A 21,403-nucleotide genomic window follows, 5' to 3' on the forward strand; every position below is an offset into this window, starting at 1 on the left:
CTGTGGCACCACCAGGTGGCTGTACTTCCCATCGGCTCGCTCTTCCTCTGCTCTTCTAGTTCCTAGTTGTTCCTCTCTTCCTCTCCCAGAGCCACTTGGCTCTGAAGGCCAAGGTTCAAACTCCATTCTCTCCGGCCACTCTCGGCGTGAAGTGCCTCGCCACTGTATTGTCCTCCCTTCTACTGGTGATCCAGGGCCCCTCTTCCCACGCTGCAATGCCATGGGGTCTCCCCCATTCCCTCAATATCTCAGTTATTCCTACTTCTCTGTCAGTCGCTCCGTCTCTACTCCTCCCACTTCTCATCGTCCACGTGTTTCCAGAAATGGCGACAGAATAACACACCCGCTTAGCGGAAAAGAGATATTTTCCAGTGGGTGGAATTCGGGAAGAAACAACACTGGGTGTCACGCGGCTGGCCCAGGTCACCTCTCCCTTCGCGGGGTGAGGGGAAGGGCTGACTAGGAAGGGGAGGCCGGGGGAGCAGAAGTATTGGCCTTTGGAGACGCGAGGACAGAGGGGCGGGGAGGGAGGGAGGGGGTCTCAGGAGAGGGGCGGGCTCTCCAGAATCCCAGGACGGGGGAGAGGACGCGGCCTGTCCGGGAGCGGGGCGGCCGGCGCTGCCCTCCAGGGGTCGCGAGGGCGAGGCTGGGGGGCGAATCCACCTCGCGGAAGAGGACGTTACGGGGTGGGCCTGGGGGGGGTGGTCACTGAAGGTCTGAAGCAGGAAAACGGCGCTAAAGACCGTGTCTGCGTGGACTGAAGGCCATAAAGCGAAGGGCAGGGACCAGCCTCAAAGCGATTTCAAGCCCAAAGGAAAACATACCCGACCTCTAACGGCGACGTCTGGATCTATTAGGTAGGAGGCCGGATGCTGGGATTTACGGTTCATAGTAACTCCGAAGCCAGTAGGTTGCAGTACGAGGAGCAGCGAAGCACAGATCTTCACTAGCGATGGGCAACTTACCTCTGCATCTTACCTCGTACCGTGACCTTCAAAACACGGCCCGTTTCCGGTTCCGCAGGTAACTACTAATTCGGGGGGAGAGGCGGAGCTCCAGGGGCGGGGCCTGGGCGGAGCGCTGTGTGCGAGGGGCGGGGCGAGGAGAGAGCCCAGATGTTGGGATGGCCAGAGGGCGGGGCTGGCAGCAGGGAGCAGGGCAGTCACTTCCATTAAAAACTAAGACGTTTCCTCTTAACTTAAGAACGGTTTAAATAAAAAGCTCCCCCACTCCGCCCCAAAACAGGTTGCTCTAAAGTCCCGTTAGTGAGGCTTAAGCAATTCAGAGCTCTGGAAACTTGGGTCTCCAAGTGGTAGCTGTGGGGCGGCGACTGGAGCCTGGACCATTTCCTGCAGTTAGAACTAATAAAAGCAATTCAGGAAACAAGAGCTGGACTTGTCTTTCTATTACAAACTAGAATGACAGAATTACAAAACTCTGGGTAGTATGGGCTTTTTTACACTGAAAACTCTACAGAACATTCTGTTTCTATTCCCTGCTCACTCAGGAGGCCAAACTCAACGCTCTGCTCATTTCCAGACAATCAGGGACTAGACCTGAGGTCTGAGACTGGTGAACTAAGGCATGTGATAATTCAGGGCACTAACCGTTGCTATAAAAAGAGCAATAAATTGTAGTATTCTTTTTTAGGTAAATTTTTTGATTGTTTTGCTTCTTTTTGCCTTTTAAAACCTGCTTTCCCCCGGAGTATAACAGAGAAATACTTGAGATACATCACTATTCAGTAAAGGTGTACCACAGAATTCTCTGACTTAACGTATCTTGTGAAAAGATTAGGACAGTAAGTTTAGTTAGCATCCAGCACTTCATATAGATACAATAAAAAGAGAAAGAGAAACGTTGTATTTCTTTGATGAGAAGGCATTATTCTTTAAAATACTTCTATTCTACACTTAATTTCCTTCAAATATCTTTGAGAAAAACTTCTTTATATCATAGTACACTTAAGTCAAACATAACTAAAAATAATTTAATTGTAATTAGATTTTTATTTTGAAATTGTAACATATTTTAGCTGTTTCTTTAATATTTATTTTTTAAACCTTACTTTATTTTTGGTTGCATTGCATCTTCATGGCTGCACACGGGCTTCCTCTAGCCGATGCAAGCAGGGGCTACTCTTCGTTGAGATGTGCAGGCTTCTCATTGCAGTGGCTTCTCTTGTTGTGGAGCACAGGCTCTAGGCACACAGGCTCAGTAGTTGTGGCTGACGGGCTCTAGAATGCAGGCTCAGTAGTTGTGTCTCACAGGCTCTAGAGCGCAGGCTCAGTAGTTGTGGCACATGGGCTTAGCTGCTCAGTGGCATGTGAGATCTTCCCAGACCAGGGATCAAACCCGTGTCTCCTGCATTGGCAGGCGGATTCTTTTTTTTTTTCCCCCCACTGTTCAAGGTTTATTTATTGTTTTAGTTGGTATAACACTTAGATAGTTGGCTGCATTATTTATGTAGATTTTTCTTTTTTACATTACATGGCAGTGTATACTATTCTGATACATATAGTACATAAAATAAGATTCTTTAGAACAGTTATGCACAAGACATGCAATACTGGATTTATAATCAATCCCAGAATGTGATTAATTGGAGAAAAAAAGTTGGATTAGGCATCTTGGCTAAAGGAACCACAAGTTATATAACACGAGTTAAATACACATCTGGTTTGAAGGGCAACTGCAGCATCTGCAACACTGTCAGTGGTACCACTTGAGGAAGTAGAACTATTTTGCACGAACCAATTTAGGAACACACAAGATGACTGCCATGGAGCATCAGGATACAGCTGCAGGGTTTTATGAACCATTCCTATTGCTAATGTTAGGAAACATGTTTTTCCTAGGCTGTCTTAACATTACTGCTTTTGTCACAGATCAGATATAAAGGACAATATGCACAACCTTCAACTAAAATCCTGTTGTAGCCTAGACAGTGAAGTGGTATATTAGACTTTAAAACTGCAGCTCTTTCTGGATCCCCCAAAGTGTATCTGCACTCTTCTTCAAACAGGCCTGTTCCTCAGGAGTCAGAGTCACTTTCACAACATCCGAGATTCCATTCTGTCCCAATATGCAAGGAACACTAAGGAACACATCCTCTTTTATTCCATAGAAACCCTTAATCATGGTGGGAATCGGATGTACCCGCCTAAGATTCTTCATTATACTTTCTGCCAAATCTGCCACAGACAGTCCAATGGGCCAGGATGTGTATGTAGCCTTTCAGTCTGATCACCTCAAAAGCACTGTCAGCCACCTGTTTGTGAACTGCCTTCCACTGTTCCTTATCTGCATCAGTGCCTAATTCGGGGTGCAGATTCTTCAGGGAGACACCAGCAACATTCACTCCACTCCATACAGGCACACTAGAGTCTCCATGCTCCCCAAGGATCCACCCATGACAGCTTAATGGGTGAATTCCCAGCCTTTCCCCCATGAGGTAACAGAACCGGGCTGAATCCAAATTGCAACCGCTTCCAATAACACGGTTTTTGGGAAAGCTGCTTATCTTCCAAGCTGCATAGGTCAAGGTATCCACTGGATTGGAAACAACAAGCAACTTGCAGTTTGGGCTGTATTTTACAATATTAGGAAAGATGAATTTAAAGATGTTCACATTACACTGGACCAAATTAAGACGGCTTTCTCCCTCTTGCTGGCATGCCCCAGCTGTGATAATAACCAGCCTGGAGTTTGTTGTCACATTATAGTCTTTGCCAGAGACGATTTCTGGTGTTCTAAGGAAAAAGCTGCCATGTTGGAGATCCATCATCTCTCCCTTCAGTTTGTCTTCTATGACATCAACAAGAGCAATTTCATCTGCCAAGTCCTTCATTAAGATACTGATGGCACAGGCCATGCCAACAGCACCAACACCAACCACTGTAATCTTATTCTGGGGGACATGTTCTTCCTTAATAAGATTCTGAATCAGCTGATCCTTGAGAGTTGCCATATTGGACTTAGAACCGAAAGGAATCAGGAGTGCACGTCGGGTGGGCTGGACTCGGAATTGGCGGTAGCTGCTCGGGTACTCCGAGTGGGGAGCGGGAGGGGCCTTAAATAGAACCGTGAGGCTGACGTCAGGGGGGAGCCGGGCGGACGTACGGGAACCCATCGGCAGGCGGATTCTTAACCACTGCGCCACCAGGGAAGCCCTAATATTGATTGTCTGATTGATTGATTTGGTTGTGCCAGGTCTTTAGTTGCAGCAACTCCTTAGTTGCGGCTTGCAGGCTCCTTAGTTGTGGCATGCAAACTCTTAGTTGAAGCATATATGTGGGGTCTAGTTCCCTGAGCAGGGATCGAACCCGGGCCGCCTGCATTGGAAGTGCAGAGTATTAACCACTCTGCCACCAAGGAAGTCCCTAGGTCTTTGTTTCTATTTCTGAAAGTTCTGTTATGTGTGGATGAGAAAGCCTGTAAAGTATACAGTCTTCAGAGGAAATTAAGATTAGTTTCATCTAAAGACTAATCATTTTTACAATGTTTTAAGGGCATTTTATAGGGGGATATATTCTCTTTAATACAAACCCTAAAGAAATTAAAACTAGGTTATCAGCTATGCAAAAACTTCATTTCAACCCTCGATATATTTATGGAAATAACTGTTTGATAACACCTACAATGTATGTTTTATTACACGCCTACATGATATTTACATAGGGAAATAACCTAATTACAATATTTTCAGGTAAACGAATAACCTGCCACAATTCACCCTTGTGAAACAGATCATTTGAGTAAATACTTTGAATTACAGACTTTTTTTTTTTTTTTTTGCGGTACGCGGGCCTCTCACTGTTGTGGCCTCTCCCATTGCGGAGCACAGGCTCCGGACACGCAGGCCCAGCGGCCATGGCTCACGGGCCCAGCCGCTCTGCGGCATGTGGGATCTTCCCGGACCGGGGCACGAACCCGTGTCCCCTGCATCGGCAGGCGGACTCTCAACCACTGCGCCACTAGGGAAGCCCCCAGACTACATTTTTAATTTGAAAATCGCCACCACCCAGAAAACAAATCTAAAATCACAGATGATGGCCAGGAGAGGCTAGGTAAAGTACTCCATAATGCGGTGATCTCAGCATTTATTTGGTGTAGGCAACTGGCCAACAGGGATCTCGATCTGACTCGAGCCTTTCCCCTGACAACACATCCTATGGAACAGCCCACAGAGTCACAGCAAGTTTAAGTTCCTGTTATGACTGACTCCCCCAACTGCCCTTGTGATAACCATTTTCCCCTGTCACCCAAGGCTTTCGCCTGGTTCTTCTTTGGATGAGACACGCTTCCAACAAGGAAGCCTACCAATTCCTGTTTTTTTGGTTTGCACTGACAAAGGCAGCCTGACTCAAGAAGCCAAAACGTTTCATCCATGGACCCTAATGAAGGTACATGCCTCAGGGCATGCCCCATGCTCTCTGCCTGCACCCTTCCTTGAATTCTGACGTGCTCCCTCCAGCTGTATCTTGTACCTCCTCCAGGACCTGTGAGTAATAAACACCTCCATTGCACGTTCCCTTGCAGTCTTTTACTGAGTTGCGGCTCAACCATCGGTATGAAGAGGCTCTCGTTAACAAATGCTAAATTTAAAAAGTCACAAGAAGGGGCTTCCCTGGTGGCGCAGTGGTTGAGAGTCCGCCTGCCGGTGCAGGGGACACGGGTTCGTGCCCCGGTCTGGGAAGATCCCACATGCTGCGGAGCGGCTGGGCCCGTGAGCCATGGCCGCTGAGCCTGCGCGTCCGGAGCCTGTGCTCCACAACGGGAGAGGCCACAACAGTGAGAGGCCCGTGTACCGCAAAAAAAAAAAAAAAAAAAAATCACGAAATAAAAAAAGTCACAAGAGGGATATTAGACAATTCTATCAAATGTATGAAGAATAATGAACAGTAATTCTATACAATTATATTGTTCCTTGTTCTCTGTCGCGTGTGTGTGTGTGTGTGTGTTTGTGTGTGTGTACACTCGAAGGTTTCACACGGGTAGGGAGAGGACATTAGAGGAACCAGTACTGGCCTGGCAGTAAGAAAGTAGCCGCTACAGCTTCCCAAGAATGTGCCTCTGTACTACTGATCACTGTGGTGTTGCTGGCCCTCTGATTTTTGGAATAAATTTGCCCTACATCCAAGAAGTTACTGGCCTCTCTCAAATTGTGTCCACTGACACATACCTACCAGAATCTATCTAATGAAAACATACTGCCATTTGAAGTTTATACTCATGATTTCCTTTCAGGATTCAAATGAACTTACAAACTCTCACGGGGTCCAACACAGCCTCCATACAACCCATAATGATCCACTCCATCCTGCTAGAAAATACCAGAAAACATTCCAGACTCTAAGAAATCATGCCTGAGGAAAAAATACATATGAAGACACCTAAGGAAACACTACATGCAAAACACCATATTTTCATTCATAGTGACCACAGACCAAACACTGTCATCTCCAAAAACTACATAAGAGAGATGTATCCAGTGATGCACATGCCACAGAGAGGCCCCACCATTTCCCAAGGAAACACTCCCAATTCTCTTTCTTACCTTTTGTATCAGTGCATCTGAAACTTCATTTGCAACACAAAATACTAAAAAATACAAAAGGTAACCCGCAAAATGATCTCTGAACTTTTCCCTGTATTACTCTAAAAATAGCACAGTGATTCCCTCCCCATGCCCGCCCCTGGACAAGGAAGGATTTATTACTTGCAGCAATTAATAACGACACCAGAGTTCTTTCCCAAAGCAGTGCCCCTGTACAATGATCCTTGATCTCCCAAAAGACCGACACAAGTCACTTGTGGAGTGGATGCTGTAGGGCACCCTCTAGCTCCATCGCCTGAGGACAAGGCACCCATCCTCCTGCACTGAAGGATTCCTGCAGGCTCAGCTCAGGGAACACATCTAACATTGGAGAAAAAATGTTTTTCTCTGCCTAAATCCACTGCCTTCGTTCTTCCCGAGGTATGACCGTGAAATATCCGAATAAACAAATGCGCGTAAACCTCAGTGTCAGCAGCTATGTCCCAGGGAACCTGAGCTAAGACACTACGGCACCTCAAACCATGCAACGCCCCCCACAACTACCCATAAACCCAATTCCAGGTGCTCCAGCCAGAAGTGAGACACCCTCCGCCAACAGCTCCACACACCCTTTGAGCCCACAAGGGACAGGTGCACACATCTTGATGCCCCGACTTGCGGCCATGTCTCTGCTGCAGAGCCCTACAGGCTTCCCTCCGATTTCCCCAATTTTCTACCTGTTCCCAAAGCACTCATGGGCAAACAAGGCTGAAAGACACAACGACCTCTCAGTAAAGCCATAACAACAGGAATACACACAAAGTGCCACCTAAAGGACACTGGCCATTCAGGATGAAGGTTAAGTCGGCCCTCCTGGGAGAACTGACCCGCAACTGGGGTTGTTATGAAGTCCAGTGACAAAGGCATTTGAGTATAGTGAGGAAATCTCCAAGACAGACGGTTCCCAGGGTTTTTATCTCCTGTTCTCCCCACTCACAGGTAATTACAAGATACCCTAGCTCATTGAGGGGGGGCCTCCTACATGCCCCCTTAGGTTCCCAACATCTGCAGCCTTAGCACAGGGAAATCACTATCGCTGACGCTGTGCAGATGACCTGCCGGAAGGCAAAGCTCCTGTCCAAGGTAGTGACTGGTCCCTGGATGTGCACACCTGGAACACCTGGGGGCTACAGTAAAGCAGTGACAGAGCACACTAAACATGGGGACAACTCAGGACACTGCATGAGGACACCAGTTCTGTAGGGCTTTTTAGGACTGCCTACATCTTTTCCTCCCATCGTGGGAGGAAGAGAAACACGGTGCACCCTTCAACGAATGGAAAAGGGGAGACTCCAAATGATCAATGGAGAAAGGCATTTCTGATGAGGGGGGTTGATACAGGGGCAATAAACTGGTGAATGTGACAGAGACTGGCTGGAGGGGATGGTGGGGACCTCTCAGAACCTAGAACTGAAGGAGGACAAAGGGCCTGAGCCATGGTAACTTAAAGGCAAAAGGTTAAAACAGGAACTAAGATCTGACACAGAAAAGGCACCCCAGGAAGGACCCTGAGTCAGACCAAAAATGGAGCAAGCCAGATGACTGGCCAGAGACAACCCGGAAACTAACCCCACGACCATCAACCTGAGACTGAGAGCCACATGACAGAGCCGTCCTCCTGGGGTCCCTTACCCTGCTGCTCTTCACTCAGGCACCCCTTCCCAACAAAGTCTTTTGCTTTGTCAGTACGTGTGTCTCCTCGGACAATTCGTTTCCGAGTGTTAGACAAGGGCCCACTCTTGGGTCCTGGAAGGGGTCTTCCTTCCTGCATCAAAGTATGAACGCTACACATGCACATTTTTACCAAGTGGGTTGAACAAACTAAAATTAATCCAGAATTACAGTGGCCATTATGACTATCATTCCATCTCCCAACACTCGTTTTCCTTAAGACTAAATCTGAAGACTGCAGTTCTAAAATTAAACAAGACGAATGGTATATTTATTTTCATGGCTACCTGGAAGTTTCCAAACAGGAACAAAATTCTAAAATTGCCTCTTTGCGAAACACTTTCTGAACTGACCAAACCAACCAAAAAGCTAGAAATGAACAAAATAGCTTCTGAAGCCTTATGCTGTGAGTGTTTTCCTCCCCCAACTTGACAACTTGTGTGTTTTCTCAGAACCCTTTGTTTCAGACTCCACCATACAACAGTGGGAACCTTAGCAGGGCAGGAAGGATTCAGCACAGTAAACTCTTACACAGAGACCAGCAAGGCAGTTTTCCCACACTTTCCTTCAAGTCACTGTGGTCTCTGGTGAGACCCTCAGCGGGACCCGACGATCCCCTCCAGGTCACAGACCAGCCCTGATCCATCCCCACGCAGAGCAGAGTCCCCTCACCCTCAGCCCAGATCTCAGCCCTCAGGAACGGGGGGACTCAGTCATGATGCTCAATGGTACATACAGATTAGAACATACGGGAGATCCTTAATATTATTTATTAAAGTTGGGCCCCACCCTGATAATACGAAAGAGGATCTCTGGTCAGGGGGCACACATGTATTTACAAAATGCCTCATCCATCTAACGTGAAGACTGCATTGAGCACCACTGACGGACAAACTGATAATGAAAATGTGGTGTATACATAGAATGCAATATTGCTCAGAAATGTTGCCATTTGCAACAACACCGATGGCTCTAGAACGTACCATGCTAAGTGAAAAAAGTCAGACAAAAATAAGTACCACACGGTTTCACTTATATATGGCATTAAAAAAAAAAAGTGGAATACAGTGAAGAGAGACTGGTAGAACAAACATATGATTTTGAGAAAGGGGTAAAGGGGTGAGATAAGAGGGGCATATTTCAGGGACTTCCCTGGTGGTCCAGTGGCTAAGACTCCATGCTTCCACTGCAGGGGGTTCGGTTTAGATCTCTGGTCAGGGAACTAAGATCCTACATGCCAGGTGGTACGGCCAAAAGAAAAAAAAAAAAAGTTAAGAGGATCACATTTAAAACTGCACAATAGATAGGTCACAGTGATGTAATATACAGCATAAAGAATATGGTCAATAACGTCATAATAATTTTGTTTGGGGACACGATGGCTACTAGACTCATTGTGGTGGTCATTTCATAATGTATACAAATATTAAAACAGCATATAGTGCACCTGAAACATTATATTGTACATCACCTATATTCCAATTAAAAATAAAAAGAGAGGGAATTCCCTGGTGGTCCAGTGGTTACGACTCGGCGCTTTCACTGCTGAGGGCCCGGGTTCAATACCCGCTTGGGGAACTAAGATCCCACAGGCCATGCAGTATGGCCAAAACAAACAAAAAAAATTTTTTTTTAAATAAAAACAAACTCCACTGTGGAGCGATACCATATAAAACTAATGTATGCGGCAAAGCCAGGAACCAGGGCTCATACCTCACTTGGTATCAGAATATACATTTTTGAGGAAAAAAACACACAAATATATGGCAAAGCTGATCCAAATTTTAAGCCTTCTGGAACATAATAGAATTCTTTCCAGAAATTTGACAAATGTAATGAGTGTGATCAACTTTGTAAACAATACACAGCTTTGTGGTCATGAAAGTATTCATATAATATGGAAACGGTACAAGTGAGTCAAGGCCTTTCAGCAATTACCTCAGCATACGCCACGAAGAATTCATACTAGAAAGAAATGACAAATGTAATGGAGATAAATGTTCAAACAATGCTCTCAATGGACTTAATGCTAAAAGTTTACACTCAGGGGAACTAGGTTCATTACTTATGAAGATCAACCAAAAAAAAAAAAAAAAAGATCAGATAGGACTCGGTGCTTTCACTGCCATGGCCTGGGTTCAATCCCTGGTCAGGGAACTAAGATCCTGCAAGCAGCATGGAACAACAGGAAGAAAAAAAAAAAGGCTACTTAAAAAAAATAATGAAACTAGAGGCTGTAATACAGAGTGAAGTCAGAAGAAGAAAAACAAATACCGTGTATTAACGCATATATGTGGAACCTAGAAAAATGGTACAGATGAACCGGTCTGCAGGACAGAGATAGACACAGATGTAGAGAACAAATGTATGGACACCAAGGGGGGAAAGTGACGGGGGGAGGGTGGTGGTGGTGTGATGAATTGGGAGATCGCGATTGATATGTATACACTAATATGTATAAAATGGACAACTAATAAGAACCTGCTGTATAAAAAAAAAAACTCATGAGATGGTGTCTATCAATGAAGCAAGGATACCTGTGGAAAAGTCTAATTATCTGCATATTATTAAATGTTTTTATTCAATTATTTGAAGTTTCTTGAAAACGGTGTATTTTTTTTTTTTTTTTTTGCGGTACGCGGGCCTCTCACCGCTGTGGCCTCTCCCGTTGCGGAGCACAGGCTCCGGACGCACAGGCCCAGCGGCCATGGCTCACGGGCCCAGCCGCTCCGCGGCATGTGGGATCCTCCCGGACCGGGGCACGAAGCCGTGTCCCCTGCACCGGCAGGCGGACTCCCAACCACTGCGCCACCAGGGAAGCCCCGAAAACGGTGTATTCTTATTAACGACCTACAACCTGAAGTTTGAAATCTGCTGTTATTCTTTCGTTGCTCGCTATTCTTTTATCACCATGATGGTTTTAGGGAAGGGATGGGTAAGATGAAAGGACCTACTTCATTAGGTGGGATTTATTCATATCCAGATTACTGTGAAAAATTAGGACACTCACTTTAAGGTGCAATGTTATAAATAAACTTGACAGCATGGGGAGGGGCAGAATATAGATATAAAACTATTATCTAAAATATAGTGCTTTTTGCGGTCATTGCCCCTTCTCTAGATTTGCTATGACTGAGGGCTGTTGTTGATGATTATAGGAAAGGGTTACCCTACCAGATGATCGTGAAACACAGTACAACTGGACACTGAGAGAATGAAGTTTTCATATGAGTATCACGATGGCAGAAAAAATGGAGGGGAACAATGGTCTTCTGTCCTCTTAAAAGGGAATAGCTGTTGTATATCATTTATTAATGAAAATTAGTATTATTTCTAGACACTGAAGACATGGTGTTACAGAGGATAGTTTAATGAAAAGAACTAGAGTAAAACATGCTTGTGAGGGATTCAAAAATTAATGTAATCTTTCCTTTATAATCCTGAATGAGTCATAAGCTTTCTATTGACCCCACAGTATCCCACCTCTTTGGGGCACTTCATAATACGTCATTAGGCTCTCTAGGTTGAGGGGCATCTAAACAATTTCTTTCCATGTTATATATAAAACGACATTCAACTTTGGAAATACATATTCATAATCTGCATTTGACTTATGAACTCCAAAGTGTATCCCTGATTATTTCTGGGACTATGAAAATACCAAGTCGGTGAAACTTCAGATTCAAGCTCCCTACAAACTGCCTCTCCTTACCTGAATATACACAAGATTATATTTTTACATGCCTTTTTTAGTGCTGAAGTTAGACCCATGGTTTGCATATCTACATGAAATGAAAATAGAAATATAGTAAGCATATGAAAACTATGAGGAAATAAAAGAACATTTCATAAATAAGGATTAAAAGGACACAATCTATCTTTTGTGTTGCAGTGCTCAGAGAAATAACCGGAAAAGATCAAGGTTCATGAGTTTCCTCTAAGAATGAACATACACAATGGGATTTATAAACTATAAATTTCACGTATGCACTCTCCAAAATATTTGTTGGGTTTTTTTTTAGGATTTTTTAAAAGGGTATTTTTTTTTTAATACATTTATTTATTTTTGACTGCGTTGGGTCTTCGTTGCTGCGTGCGGGCTTCTCATTGCGGTGGCTTCTCTTGTTGTGGAGCATGGGCTCTAGGCATGCAGGCTTCAGTAGTTGTGGTGCACAGGCTTAGTAGTTGTGGCTCGCAGGCTTTAGAGCACAGGCTCAGTAGTTGGGGCGCACAGGATTAGTTGCTCTGCAGAACTGGGATCTTCCCGGACCAGGGCTTGAACCCATGTCCCCTGAACTGGCAGGCAAATTCTTAACCACTGCGCCACCAAGGAAGCCCTATTTGTTGTTAATTACTTTTGCTTTTTTTTAATTAATGAATTTATTTATTTATTTTTGGCTGCGATGGGTCATCATTGCTGCGTGGCTTTCTCTAGTCTCTGAGTGGGGGCTACTCTTTGTTGCGGTGCCCAGGCTTCTCATTGCGGTGGCTTCTCTTGTTGCAGAGCTCCGGCTCTAGGCACGCAGGCTTCAGTAGTTGAGGCTCGTGGGCTCTAGAGCGCAGGCTCAGTGGTTGTGGCTCACGGGCTTAGTTACTCCGCGTCAGGTGGGATCTTCCCGGGCCAGGGCTCGAACCCATGTCCCCTGCATTGGCAGGCGGATTCTTAACCACTGCGCCACCAGGGAAGTCCCTGCACTTTTGCTTTCTCTGCTGGAAAAAGATGGAACCCCACACAAAGTTTAGTTTGGAGGGCTTCCTGTGGAGACCGGGGTGGACCAAGTTGTTCCCAAAATGGCTAGAGAAAGCAGAGCAGAGAATGGTGATGTTCTTGCGTTACGGTGGATACAAGACTGGGCTGTGGTGATAGTACTTGCTTGTGGTGTGAACCTACAAGTCCTGCCAAGGGATGGAGCGCTCAGGCTTTATTATCAGCCTGCCCTGATAACATGGGCAGAAGAGGAAGAGCTTGTACCGAGTCATAAGGTGTCTGTAGTCAGACCTCAAAAATGGAGTCAGACTCACAATGTTTTGGATTCATTTTGTACTTCTACCTTCCTGAACAATGAGAGCATAAATCTATGTTGATTTAAGGCATTTAGTTTGTGGTAAGTTGTTACAGCAGAAATAGAAATTTTAAAGAAATGATGTATATGGAAAATCAAAAGAATCTACAGGGCTTCCCTGGTGGTGCAGTGGTTGAGAGTCCGCCTGCCAATGCAGGGGATACAGGTTCGTGCCCCGGTCCAGGAAGATCCCACATGCCGTGGAGTGGCTGGGCCCGTGAGCCATGGCCGCTGAGCTTGCGCGTCTGGAGCCTGTGCTCCGCAACGGGAGAGGCCACAACAGTGAGAGGCCCACGTACCACAAAAAAAAAAAAAAAAAAAAAAGAATCTACAGAAATTTCTAGAAAGAGTATACGATGCAAGGTGTCAGGATACAAGTACACCATGCAAAAATTTATTGAAATTTTATATAGTAGCAATTTACAAATGAATACTGAAATTAAAAATGTAGTATCTTCTTTAAATGCTCAGAAAAGTAAAACTAGAAGAAAAATGTGTAAATCTAACAAAACATGGACTTTTATATGAAAAACTACAGTGGTCTGAAAGAAATCAAAGATGACATTTAATTTAAGTCATTTTAGAGAAACACACCACAGTGAATTGCTAGAGAAACACAGCATATTCATTGAAGGTAAGATACAACATAGAAATGATGACAAATCACCTCAAATTGACAAACAGGTTTAATGCATTTCTCCACAAAATTTTTGAAGATACAAACAAGATTTTTCTAAAATAAATATGGAAGGCAAAAGAAATAGAAGAGCTGATATATCTGAAAAATACTATGTGGGCAAAAAATATATCTGAAGTGGTTGGAATCACTCCACACAATAACAAGATTTATAATACAGTGACAGTAATCAAGACTGTGTGGGATTTGTCGAGTGACAGACACACAGACCAACAGAACAGAATGAGGAAACCAGAAACAGCCCTACAGGAGTACAGCGTACCCTTGAACAACACGGGTTTAAGCTGTGTGGATTCACTTATAAGTGCATGTTTCCCAAAACACACTATCACAGTACTACAAGGTCACAACTCGGTTGAATCCAAGGATGCAGAACCACAGATATGGAGGGCCAATATTAAGTTATACGTGGATTTTTGACTACTCGGGACTCAACACCTCTAACTCACTGCACTGTTCAAGGGCCACTGTACTTCCGACAGATTTTTGACTAAGGTAGCAAGGCAATTCAATAAACGAAGGATTTTCAAAAACTGGTAGTAATCAATAACATGTTCACAATGGGGGAAAAAACTCCATTTAAACTTCACACCTGTACAAATATTAGCTCAAAGGTAATCACTGGTTTAAAGGTAAAATTATAAAACTAAACAACAAGACATTTAGTAAAAACACCGCAGAATAAAATTTTGATACCCTATGGATAACGGCTCTTCTAAAAAATCGCTTACATATATTATCTGGTAAACATTTCCAAACATTAATTTTTTTACTGAAGTATAGTTGATTTACAACATTCTGTTAGTTTCTGCTGTACAGCAAAGTGATTTAGTTCTACACATATATACACTCTTTTTAATATTCTTTTCCATTATGGTTTATTCCAGGAGACTGAATATAATTCCTTGTCCAAACATTAATTTTTATTAACCTAGGGTAAAAACACCTTGGGCAATTGATTTAAAGTGTTTTACAAGCATTTTCGAAAACCATATTGCACAATGGAACATACGTGTGCCTCAGGTAAAGAAATGTAATAAATTATTAGCATGAAGAAAACTGTATTGTTTCCTAATCAAGAAATCAGGAGTTTCAAGAGTAAACATTCGGGGCTTCCCTGGTGGCGCAGTTGTTGAGAGTCCGCCTGCCGATGCAGGGGCCACGGGTTCGTGCCCCGGTCCGGGAAGATCCCACATGCCCCGGAGCGGCTGGGCCCGTGGGCCATGGCCGCTGAGCCTGCGCATCCGGAGCCTGTGCTCCGCAACGGGAGAGGCCACAACAGTGAGAGGCCCGCGTACCGCAAAAAAAAAAAAGAGTAAACATTCGCTGTTTTGTTAAACAGTCTGAATCCATTTTATGATGTTGGACTACTGACAGCTTTAGGCAGCAGGACAACCTCTTCCTATTCTACCTATGTGGGCAAACTAATTAAAAAAAAAAAAAAAAAACCTGAGGACTCCCTCCTTTGATACAAACTGAAAGTTCAAATCTCATCAAGTGATCTCCTTAACACACGAAGCCATTGACCATTCCCTGTTCTCTTCAACCATTTTTTGAACACCTTGGAAGTCTCCACCCTTCCCATAGAAAGCTGAATTGTATAACAAACATTCTCATAACACTTCCATATAAATATCAGTCTCAATAATGAAACCAAATTCTGTGTGGGGTTCCACCCTATTCCACTGAATGGTCACAAGTGCAAACCAGCAACAACAAAAACATGGGTTAAGGGTGAATACATGAAATTTCTAGTTTATCCACCAAACAAAAATGTCCCCATTGTATGTGGTTCATTTTGAAGAGAAGACTCATGAACACAGAGCCCTAAAAATTATTTCACTGAGCACAATAAAGGAAAAATGTGATACTACATGATCTTTTAATTTTTCTATTTTGCATATGCTTACTATTTTCCTAGTTTCTCTCCATCTAAATCAAGGTGCACACCATGACGTTTATTTAGACACATAAAAGAACAAGAAAAAATACATTCATATACTGCATACTCAAGAATGGGGAGCAGGTATTAAGGAGTGTTTTAAAAACTAGCATTCCCAAGGTAGAGTAATGCTGTAATGTTCTGTTCAGTATGGACTGTCTGATGATTAGTAGGATGTGAGCCCCAAGTGAAGGTTTTCCGCATTCACACATTCATGAGGTAATCTCCAGAATGAATTCTTTGGTGAATACATTCCTTGTCAAAAGGCCAGGCCACAATAATTACAATTATTGGTTTCAATCAGGAATGAAATTTCTAATAAAGCATAAGATGGGGACACCTGCTAAAAGCCTCGTCACATCACTACATTATTAAAGTCTCTCACCAATATGGATTGCCTGATGGCATTAAGTCAGGCTTGAAAGCACACTGAAGAATTTGACATGCTCATTACATGTGTAAGACTGCTCACCATTATGAATTCTCCGAAGACTTGGAAGGGCTGAACTCTGACGAAAGACCTTGCCACACTCATTGCATTTGTAAGCCTTCTCACCATTATGAATTCTCTGATGACGTACAAGGTTTGCATTTTGACTGAACACTTTGCCACAATCATTACTCTTGTAATTTGCTCCGTTATGTATTTTCCAATGAATTCGAAGTTGGGGTTTTTGACTAAAGACCTTGGCACACGCATTACATTTGTAAGGTTTCTCTGCAATATGAATTTCTTGATGCCTTGTAAGGGTTGTCTTCTCACAAAAGACCCTGCCACACTCATGACATCTGTAAGGTTTCTCTCCAGTAAGAATTCTCTGAAGAAGTGCAAGGACTGCATTTCGATTAAAGACTCTGCCACACACATCACATTTATATGGTTTGGATCCTGTATGGATTATCTGATGATGCCAGAGAGTTAAGCCACGATGAAAAGTTTTGCCACACACATTACATTTGTACGGTTTCTCTTCAGTATGAATTCTCCGATGAATTGCAAGGTATGAATTTTAACCAAAGACCTTGCCGCATACATCACAATTATGTAATTTCTCTCCTGTATGGATTTTCTGATGCCTACTGAGGTATGAGCCCTGATGAGAGGTTTTAGCCACACTCATTACATTTGTAAGATTACTCACTATTATGAACTGTTGGATGACTTGCAAGGTTTGTGTTTTGACTAAAGACTGGGACACACTCATTCCATTTTTAAGGTTTCCCTCTAGTATGAATTTCCTGATGAAGCCCAAGGACTGCATTTTGATGAAAGACTGTCCCATACGTCATATTTATATGGTTTTGCTACTCAATGGATTATGTCATGCCTACTGATGCCTGAGGAAGAAAGAAAGATTTTCCCACAGACACTACGTTCTCCACAGTATGAATTCTCTGATGAGTTACAAGGTCTGGATTTTGACTAAAGACCTTGGCACACACATCACATTTATGTAATTTCTCTCCTGTATGGATTATCCGATGTCGAGTGAGGGTTGAGCTCTGATTAAAGGTTTTACCACAGTCATTACACTTGTAAGGTTTCTCTCCAGTATGAATTCTCTGATGAACTGAAAGCTTTCTTTTCTGACTAAAGACCTTGCCACACTCGTTACATTCATAAGGTTTCTCTCCAGTATGAACCCTTTGATGAATTACAAGGTCTGAATTTTGACTAAAGACCTTGTCACACACATCACATTTATGTAATTTCTCTCCTGTATGGATTATCCGATGTCGAGTGAGGATTGAGCTCTGATTAAAGGTTTTACCACACTCATTACATTTGTAAGGTTTTTCTCCAGTATGAATTCTCTGATGAACTGAAAGCTTTCCTTTTGTACTAAAGACCTTGCCACACTCATTACATTTGTAAGGTTTCTCTCCAGTATGAATTCTTTGATGAATTACAAGATCTGAATTTCGGCTAAAGACCTTGTCACATACATCACATTTATGTAATTTCTCTCCTATATGGATTCTCTGATGACTCCTGAGATTTGAGCCCTGACGAAACATTTTGCCATACTCATTGTAAGGTATTTCCCTGTGTGGGCTCTGGTCTTGTGTCAGTATTGAAGGATGCATAAAATATATATTAGAAATGTTGGTTTGGACAGGAGGAGAAATTCCTTCAACTGGTGAAAATGAGGAAGTACTGCTGATACTCTTCTTAGCTTTATTAAAATCATCAATTTTCTGTTTACTTTTAAACATATGCAGTTCATCCTGAAGGCTTAACACAAGTCTATTTCCAATATGGTTGTTTCCCGCATCCCTTCCACCATGTTGACTTCTTCTATCAGTGACATTTTGGTTATGGGATGTAGGGATATTTCTGTAATTCCTTTCATCATGTCTCCACTGAAATCCAAAGTCAAACATATTCTCCTGTATTTTCGAGAGGTAAAAAGGTTCCTGGATTTCATGTCTTCCCAAAACCACTGTTTGGAATACTCCTCCTCTATCAATGTTTGATTTTAGCTGTAATTTCCTTACCACGTGTATATGAGAAATATCTACAAGATATAAAGAACCATACATTTCCTATTCATTACACTGCATGATAAATGTTTCACGTTGAATATGTGATATTAAACAAAAGTAACACTTTTCTCAAACAGAGTTACGAAACTTTTCAACCATGGTGTTAAATTTTTGAATAACGGTAAAGAATAGGATTCTTCACTACAGAAAGAGTGATTACACATAATTCAAATTAAGATCAGCGTAGCATCGTTTCAACCACTGTGACAAAAACATTCAAATGGAAAAACTTACATTAGCTCTCAAAAAAGGGTATTTTCCACGGTGACCACAAAGCACATACCAACTAACAGCAAACACACAAATACCAGAAGTTTAAAAAGGAAATCTTAAGGGAGATGCAAGAAGTGAACTATGTAACTAATACTGTTATTCAAGCATCCCTGCTGGAAATGGTTTCTGAGTCATCACGGCTGCACGTATTGATTTAGGTCATCTACTGAAAAAGTTTTTCAATGGATGAAAGGGAATCATTTTTACAGTGTGAGTAATGAGGAAGGTGGAGGGATGGATGATGAAGTGCTGCAGAAACTGGGGAGATCAAGAGAACAACTTAAATACGTGACCAACGACAGTGATTCTATCCACATCAAGAGACAATGTAAATGGACTTCCCTGGTGGTCCAGTGGTTAAGACTATGTGCTTCCAAAGCAGGGGGTGCAGGTTCCATCTCAGGTCAGGGAACTAAGATCCCACATGCTACGGGGTGTGGCAATAAATAGATAGATAGATAGATAAATAAATAAATATATAATACAATACAGAAAGAGAGACAGAGAGAGACCATGTAAAGAAAGACCAGGACTGATAACAGGACTGAGTGGAGGAGAGGGAATAATAAACATGGGGTATCATAGCTTGTGATTGCATATATGTGTGAATAAAACTGTATGAGGCAACTAAAAATAATGTGGTTAAAAGAAAAGAAGAGGGGCTTCCCTGGTGGCGCAGGGGTTGGGAGTCCGCCTGCCGATGCAGGGGACGCGGGTTTGTGCCCCAGTCCGGGAAGATCCCACATGCAGCGGAGCGGCTGGGCCCGTGAGCCATGGCCGCTGAGCCTGCGCGTCCGGAGCCTGTGCTACGCAACGGGAGAGGCCACAACAGTGAGAGGCCCGCGTACCGCCAAAAAAAAAAAAAAAGAAAAAAGAAAGAAAAGAAGAGGACTTCCCTGGTGGTGCAGTGGTTAAGAATCCACCTGCCAATGGAGGGGACACGGGTTCAAGCCCTGGTCCAGGAAGATCCTGCATGCTGCGAAGCAACTAAGCCCGTGTGCCACAACTACTGAGACTGTGCTCTAGAGCCCGTGAGCCCCAGCTACTGAGACCACATGACACAACTACTGAAGCCCACATGCCTAGAGCCCATGCTCCTCAACAAGAGAAGCCACTGTAATGAGAGAAAGCCCGCACGCTGCAATGAAGACCCAATGCAGCCAAAACTAAATAAATAAATAAATTTACAAAAAGAAAAAGATTAAACTAAATTTTAAAAATTAATTAAGGGAAAAAAAGAGAAAAGAAGAATTGGCCCAGCAAGTAACACAATACTATTCCTTGTTTTTTGGCCATGCCATGCAGCTTGCTGGATTCTTAGTTTCCCAAAAAGGGATCAAACCTGAGCCCACGGCAGTGAAAAGAGCTGAGACCTAACCACTGGACCACCAGGGATTTCCCAGTACGATTCCATTTATAACTGTGGAAATTATACTCTGGGTATGGGGCCAAAACAAAAGGGATGTAAAAAGAGAGAGAATGGGACACTGAAGCAATATAGCAGGTTTACATTTATTACATTATTTACTACATAAGGTATCAAATTGAATATTCCATAGGCCCCATTTCTATGCATATAATCACAAAGTACATACATAATATCCCAGGAGATGTGAAAGAATGTTTTAGCCGAAACCTAAAGGAAAAACTACAATAAGGCCATCAAAAAGAGAGTTTCTTCCATATAAAAACATACAGATACAAAGAAACTGAAAAGTATAAAAGCTCCCCAGAATACTGTAAAAAGAACAAAACTATAATATAATGCAGCAATTACATTATTGGGAATATATCAAACAAAATGAAATCACTGTCTTAAAAGATACCTACACTTTGGGCTTCCCTGGTGCCGCAGTGGTTAAGAATCCGCCTGCCAATGCCCGAAAAACGGGTTCAAGCCCTGGTCTGGGAAGATCCCACATGCTGTGGAGCAACTAAGCCCGCGCGCCGCAACTACCGAGCCTGCACTCTACAGCCCACGAGCCACAACTACTGAAGCCTGCGCACCTAGAAACCGTGCTCCGCAACAAGAGAAGCCACCACAATGAGAAGCCCGCACACCACAAGGAAGAGTAGCCCCCGCTCGCCGCAACTAGAGAAAGCCCGCGTGCAGCAACAAAGACCCAATGCAGCCAAAAATAAATAAATTAAATAAATAAATTTATTTAAAAAAAAGAGATACCTGCACTCCCACATTCATAACAGCAGTAATCACAATTGCCCAGGCATTGAAACACCCTAACTGTCCAACAGGTGGATGGGGAACAAATCTGGGAGATACACAGAATGCAATTTCATTTATATATAAAGAAGAAAAAAATCCTACTATTTTTAACAGCACAGATGGACAGTGAGGATATATACTCAGTAAAATTATTCAGAGAAAGAATAAAACTGAATGATCCCATTTATATGCAAAATATATTTTTTAAAAAAGAGGCATGCTGGGACTTCCCTGGTGGTCCAGTGGTTAAGAATTCGCCTTCCATTGCAAGGGACGCAGGGTCGCTCCCTGGTCGGGGAACTAAGATCTCACATGCCAAGAGGCAAATAAGCCCAAGTGCTGCCTCAACTGAGCCCGCGAGCTCTGGAGCCCACCCGTCACAACTAGA

At 43.3% G+C, this 21,403-nt stretch overlaps 4 protein-coding genes, 1 long non-coding RNA gene and 1 pseudogene across 23 annotated transcripts in view; 2 read left to right on the forward strand and 4 right to left on the reverse strand.

Moving 5' to 3' along the window:
- LOC137214778 (zinc finger protein 813-like) overlaps positions 1 to 1,071 on the reverse strand; it is a 71,643-nt gene extending 70,572 nt beyond the window's left edge. For 3 of the 16 annotated variants that reach the window (XM_067719005.1, XM_067719002.1, XM_067719003.1), the window contains exon 1: positions 830 to 1,051. Coding sequence is in view for 1 of the 16 variants with exons in the window: in XM_067718996.1 (XP_067575097.1) it covers positions 825 to 890 (66 nt within the window). In the remaining 15 variants the exon portion in view is untranslated. Of the gene's footprint in view, positions 1 to 824 lie in introns of all 16 variants that reach the window. The other 13 variants (XR_010939032.1, XM_067719008.1, XM_067718997.1 and 10 more) reach the window with 11 other exon arrangements.
- The window catches only part of LOC137214765 (zinc finger protein 665-like), a 349,647-nt pseudogene that overhangs the window by 170,826 nt on the left and 157,418 nt on the right, over positions 1 to 21,403 (forward strand).
- LOC137214928 (uncharacterized) lies at positions 44 to 1,384 on the forward strand. The gene is made up of 3 exons (XR_010939087.1): positions 44 to 422; positions 858 to 1,023; positions 1,246 to 1,384. It is a non-coding gene; the product is annotated as an uncharacterized lncRNA (long non-coding RNA).
- Positions 2,401 to 4,019, reverse strand: LOC137214858 (L-lactate dehydrogenase A chain-like). 2 transcript variants are annotated; one of them, XM_067719214.1, is made up of 2 exons: positions 3,284 to 4,019; positions 2,401 to 3,010 (listed from the first exon to the last, which is right to left on the reverse strand). In XM_067719214.1, exons 1-2 carry the CDS (start codon positions 3,968 to 3,970, stop codon positions 2,855 to 2,857), a joined length of 843 nt encoding a protein of 280 aa, XP_067575315.1. In that variant the 5' UTR covers positions 3,971 to 4,019; the 3' UTR covers positions 2,401 to 2,854. The 2 variants fall into 2 exon arrangements, with proteins under 2 accessions (XP_067575315.1, XP_067575314.1); XM_067719213.1 differs by lacking the exon at positions 2,401 to 3,010 and having other exon boundaries at positions 3,017 to 4,019.
- Positions 16,379 to 17,096, reverse strand: LOC137214906 (zinc finger protein 83-like; the record flags this gene model as incomplete). Its single annotated transcript, XM_067719327.1, is given in 2 exon segments — positions 16,379 to 17,080; positions 17,082 to 17,096. Coding segments are annotated over 2 exon segments (717 nt in total), but the record flags the coding sequence as incomplete, so codon positions are not given.
- Positions 16,971 to 21,403, reverse strand: part of LOC137214832 (zinc finger protein 836-like) — a 101,016-nt gene continuing 96,583 nt past the window's right edge. For all 3 annotated transcript variants that reach the window (XM_067719143.1, XM_067719144.1, XM_067719145.1), the window contains one exon: positions 16,971 to 18,490. In XM_067719143.1, the coding sequence (XP_067575244.1) occupies positions 17,289 to 18,490 (1,202 nt within the window). In that variant the 3' untranslated portion in view covers positions 16,971 to 17,288. The remainder of the gene's footprint in view (positions 18,491 to 21,403) is intronic.

Source organism: Pseudorca crassidens, chromosome 20, assembly GCF_039906515.1.
Source record: "Pseudorca crassidens isolate mPseCra1 chromosome 20, mPseCra1.hap1, whole genome shotgun sequence".
In the NCBI taxonomy this organism is placed as follows: Eukaryota; Metazoa; Chordata; class Mammalia; order Artiodactyla; family Delphinidae; genus Pseudorca; species Pseudorca crassidens.